Source organism: Orycteropus afer, unplaced genomic scaffold, assembly GCF_000298275.1.
Source record: "Orycteropus afer afer isolate SDZICR_OR568_19922 unplaced genomic scaffold, OryAfe1.0 scaffold00053, whole genome shotgun sequence".
Taxonomy (NCBI): Eukaryota; Metazoa; Chordata; class Mammalia; order Tubulidentata; family Orycteropodidae; genus Orycteropus; species Orycteropus afer.
The window spans coordinates 7,338,412-7,342,319 of record NW_006921640.1 but is presented as its reverse complement, the minus strand read 5'-3'; the positions used below and the strand labels follow the sequence as shown (position 1 = coordinate 7,342,319).

Here is a 3,908-nt window from a genome sequence, read left to right as displayed (position 1 = left end):
CGGTGGCTGCGATGATGGGCTCAAGTATAGCAGGATTGTGGGGCTGGTGCGGGATCCGGCAGTGTTTCGTTCTGCTGTGCATGGGGTTGCTATGAGTCAGAAACGACTCGACGGCACTTAACAATAACATGTTCACTGCAGCATTATTCACAATAGCAAAAAGATGGAAACAATCCAAATGCCCATCAATGAATGAATAAACAATCTATGGTACATACACACAATGGAATACTACACCATTTTAATAAATAATGATGAATCTGTGAACCACTTCATAACATAGGTGAACCTATAGGACATTATGCTGATTGAAATTAGTCAATCACAAATTTGTGTAAAACCAGTACTGTAAAAAGTCAAGAAAAGGTTTACACGTAGGAAGAATCATTCTTTGAAGATTACCTGGGTTGGGGGTGGGGGCAAGGGAGGATAAATCACTAACTAGAGAGAAGACATGTATTTTGGGTGAAGGGAAAGGCAATATACAATACAGGGGAGATCTGCACAAAATGATGAGACAGAGGATGATACTGAGAGGAGCACAAGAATTAAAGGCAACAAAGGTAAATACTATTACATACACAGTTCTGTATTAATGGTAATAACAATACTCTACAAGTGGATACATAGACACTCAACCTGAATGGAGTGGGAAAGTGAATGGGCCTATAGCCACAAATACATATAGGTTTGGCAGAGGATATTTCTACATATGTATTTATGTGTGCTGCAAATATATCCATGAATATAGTAGAGCATATGGGACAAAGTTATAACTTCTTAGCCATAACCAAACACCTTAAGGGAATGAGTCACTGGGCCTGGGGTCTGAGAAGCACAGTCTCAAGGGACACTAAGGTTGATTGGCATAATACAGTCCACAACAATGTTCTATATCCTGCTGGGTGAGTAGCGACTAGGGTCTTAAAACCTTGTGAGAAGCCATCTAAGATACAACTATTGGTCTCTCCTTGTCCTGTGCAAAGAAGAGTGAAGGAAATCAAAGACACAAAGAAATAATTAATCCAAAGGACTTATGAACCATGTGAACCCCAGCCTCCATGACCCTGAGACCAGAAGAACTAGATGGTGCCCAGCTACCACTGCTGACCACTCTGAAAGGGATCAGAATAGGAGGTCCCAGATAGAGGGGAAGAAATATGTGGAACAAAACTCAAAATCATAAAAAAAAAAGACCAGGTTATTGGTCTTCAGGCTGGTGGAATCCTTGAGAGTATAGCCCTTAGACACCCTTTAAGCCTAGAACTGAATTCCACCACCCCCCATGGCTCAAATTTCAGCCAAATGATAGGCCCATAAAGTGAGCCATAACACCAGGGAGGCAGGCAGTCCTTAGAATATTCAAGCAAAGGAGATGAAAAGGGTAACATCAGATAAACATCAGAAGAAAGGAAGGGGTAGGAAAGAAGGACAAATGGAAACAGGAAACACAAAGAGGACATGGGATGAGTACTGTTACACTGTGGGGATTGCAATCAAAGTTACAAAACAAAATGTGTACAACCTGTTGAATGGAATACCAATTTGCTCTGTAAACTTTCACCCAAATCACAATTAGGAAAAAAAAAAAAAAAAAATCACCACTTGGGGAAAGTTCTTTATTAGATTCAAAAATCAGAAGTAATTCTGATTGGCTATGGGTTTATTTTTCATTGCCTTCGGCCTAAGCCCCAAGTATTAAAGTTGTGCTCTGGGGGGCCCAACTTTGCTCGGTGACATTTTCAGGAGGAACTCTTGCATGCCCTTCCTCAGCACTGCATTCTCAGCAACCTCCCTCAGGCTTCTGTGGAGCTTTTCCATCTCCTTGTATTCACTCTTGACATCTGCAGAAGAACAGACACCATGCATCAGAAGTTAGTGTCCTTTTCAGAAATGTTCCAGAAAACAGATCACCCAATAATTCTGTTATGACCCGGGTCACTTGTCCCAGAATATGAGGTCTAGACTGGTGCTGAGAGATCAGATATTCCAATCCTCTTGATTTATAAATAATCTGAATCAAACCAGGCATTCTTGCTCTTGCTATCTTAAAACAGCAAAAGAAACATAAAGCTACTCATTAAAAAAAAAAAAAAAAAAAACCCTGGGAAATCACAGTGGGTCTTTATTAAGGTCTTGTAAGAGCTCAGTGGAAGGAGATAGGGAGTACACCATATCTCAGTGTCACCCCACAAATCCTCTCCAAGCATCTCTATCCTGCAGCCAATCCTCTTCCTCCTGCTGTTGTTGTTAGGTCCATTAAGTCATCCCCAACTCATAGCCACCCTATGTACAACAGAATAAAACTCTGCCCAGTCCTGTGCCATCCTCACAATCCCTGATAGGCTTGAGTCCATCATTGCAGCCACTGTATCAATTCATCTTGTTGAGGGTCTTCCACTTTTTTGCTGATCCTCCACTTTACCAAGCATGATATCCTTTGCCAAGGAATGGTCTCTTCTGACAACATGACCAAAGTAGGTGAGGCCAAGTCTGGCCATTCTCTCTTCAAAGGAGCATTCCAGCTGCACTTTTTCCAGGACAGATTTGTTCATTCTTCTGGCTGCCCAAGGTATTTTCAGTATTTTTGCCAACACAATTCAAAGGCATCAACTCTTCTTCAGTTTTCCTAATTCACTGTCCAGCTTTCACATGCACATGAGGCAACTAAAAATACCATGGCTTGGGTGAGGCTCACCTTAGTCTTCAAAGTGACATCTTTGCTCTTCAATACTTTAAAGAGGTCTTTTGCAGAAGATTTGCCCCATGCAAGACATTGTCTGATTTCCAGACTGCTGTTTCCATGAGTGTTGACTGTGGATCCAAGTCCCTATTCTAAATGTACTTGCTCTGCTTTGGCATCTCTGGCTTTCATCCCTGATCTGCAATCTAATTATGTCCTCTTTGAAGAGGCACTTCAGACTGGCCTTAGGGTTGATCTGCCTGTTTTTGGTCCCAGTGTTGCTCCTGAATGCCTTTGAGACTCCTTTGGTACTACATACCACATTGTAATTCACTAGCCAGCACATCCTGAACCTGGCATGTGATGGGAATCATAATCAGGAGGGGTGTTAAAACCTGAGTCTATTTATGTTGGTCCTCTGTCTGCAAGGCCTCTCTCCTCTCTGCCTCTTAAATCTTACCAATCCTTCAAGGCTAAGACCCACTTACATGAAGCTTCTCCAGTGTTCTAGCCCTGAGTAACCATGCTGTCTATGAATGGCTAGAGTAACTCTTTGGTACATAAATCACATTCTCAGTAAATCCTGCCCCACTGCCTCCTCTCAGCATGCTCTCTCCCTTCCCCTGATTTTTTCTCCATCTCATTTATATTACCATTTGGTGTGCCACATATTTTACTGATTGTTTTGTTATTGCCTGCCTTCCCCTCTGTTTCGGTTACCTAGCGCCACTCATCCCAAAAATGGGATGGCTTTAACAAACAGGAGTTTATTCTTTTATAGTGTAGAGGCTTTAAGTTCGAGTTCAGAGTGTCAGGCTCTCAGAGCTGGGTGAAAGCCCCTCAACCTTGGGCTTCAGCTCTGCTTCCTGCTCCCAGCCCACTGAAGCTAGAGGCTTTTCTTCACTCAGACAGCTGCTGGCTGCTGAGGTTGACAAGCCCAAGGTTGATAAGTAAAAAGTCACAGTCCCAATGTTACCAAACAACATGGCATGCCATTAATTCAAGTCCAGATGAAGTCCCAAGATCAGCAGGGCAAGGCAGGCTGTTGAACAATGACTTGGCTACATGCAGGGTTCAAGTATGCCAAAAGGCTAGAGACCATTCCCAAGGCTTCTCCTTATATACAAGAAATAGACCACATCCCTAAAACAGCTACTCACAGTTGATTCCACCATGGAGTTGATTACCAGTCTCATCATGGAGAATACTACATCCAGCTGCCCAG

General features: G+C 42.7%; 1 protein-coding gene across 1 annotated transcript in view; it reads right to left on the bottom strand.

Annotated features, from left to right (window-relative positions):
• Positions 1-1,698: 1,698 nt before the first annotated feature.
• Positions 1,699-3,908, bottom strand: part of NUGGC (nuclear GTPase, germinal center associated) — an 81,603-nt gene continuing 79,393 nt past the window's right edge. Inside the window, exon 18 of the mRNA XM_007938773.2 lies at positions 1,699-1,844. Within this exon, the coding sequence (XP_007936964.2) occupies positions 1,699-1,844 (146 nt within the window). The remainder of the gene's footprint in view (positions 1,845-3,908) is intronic.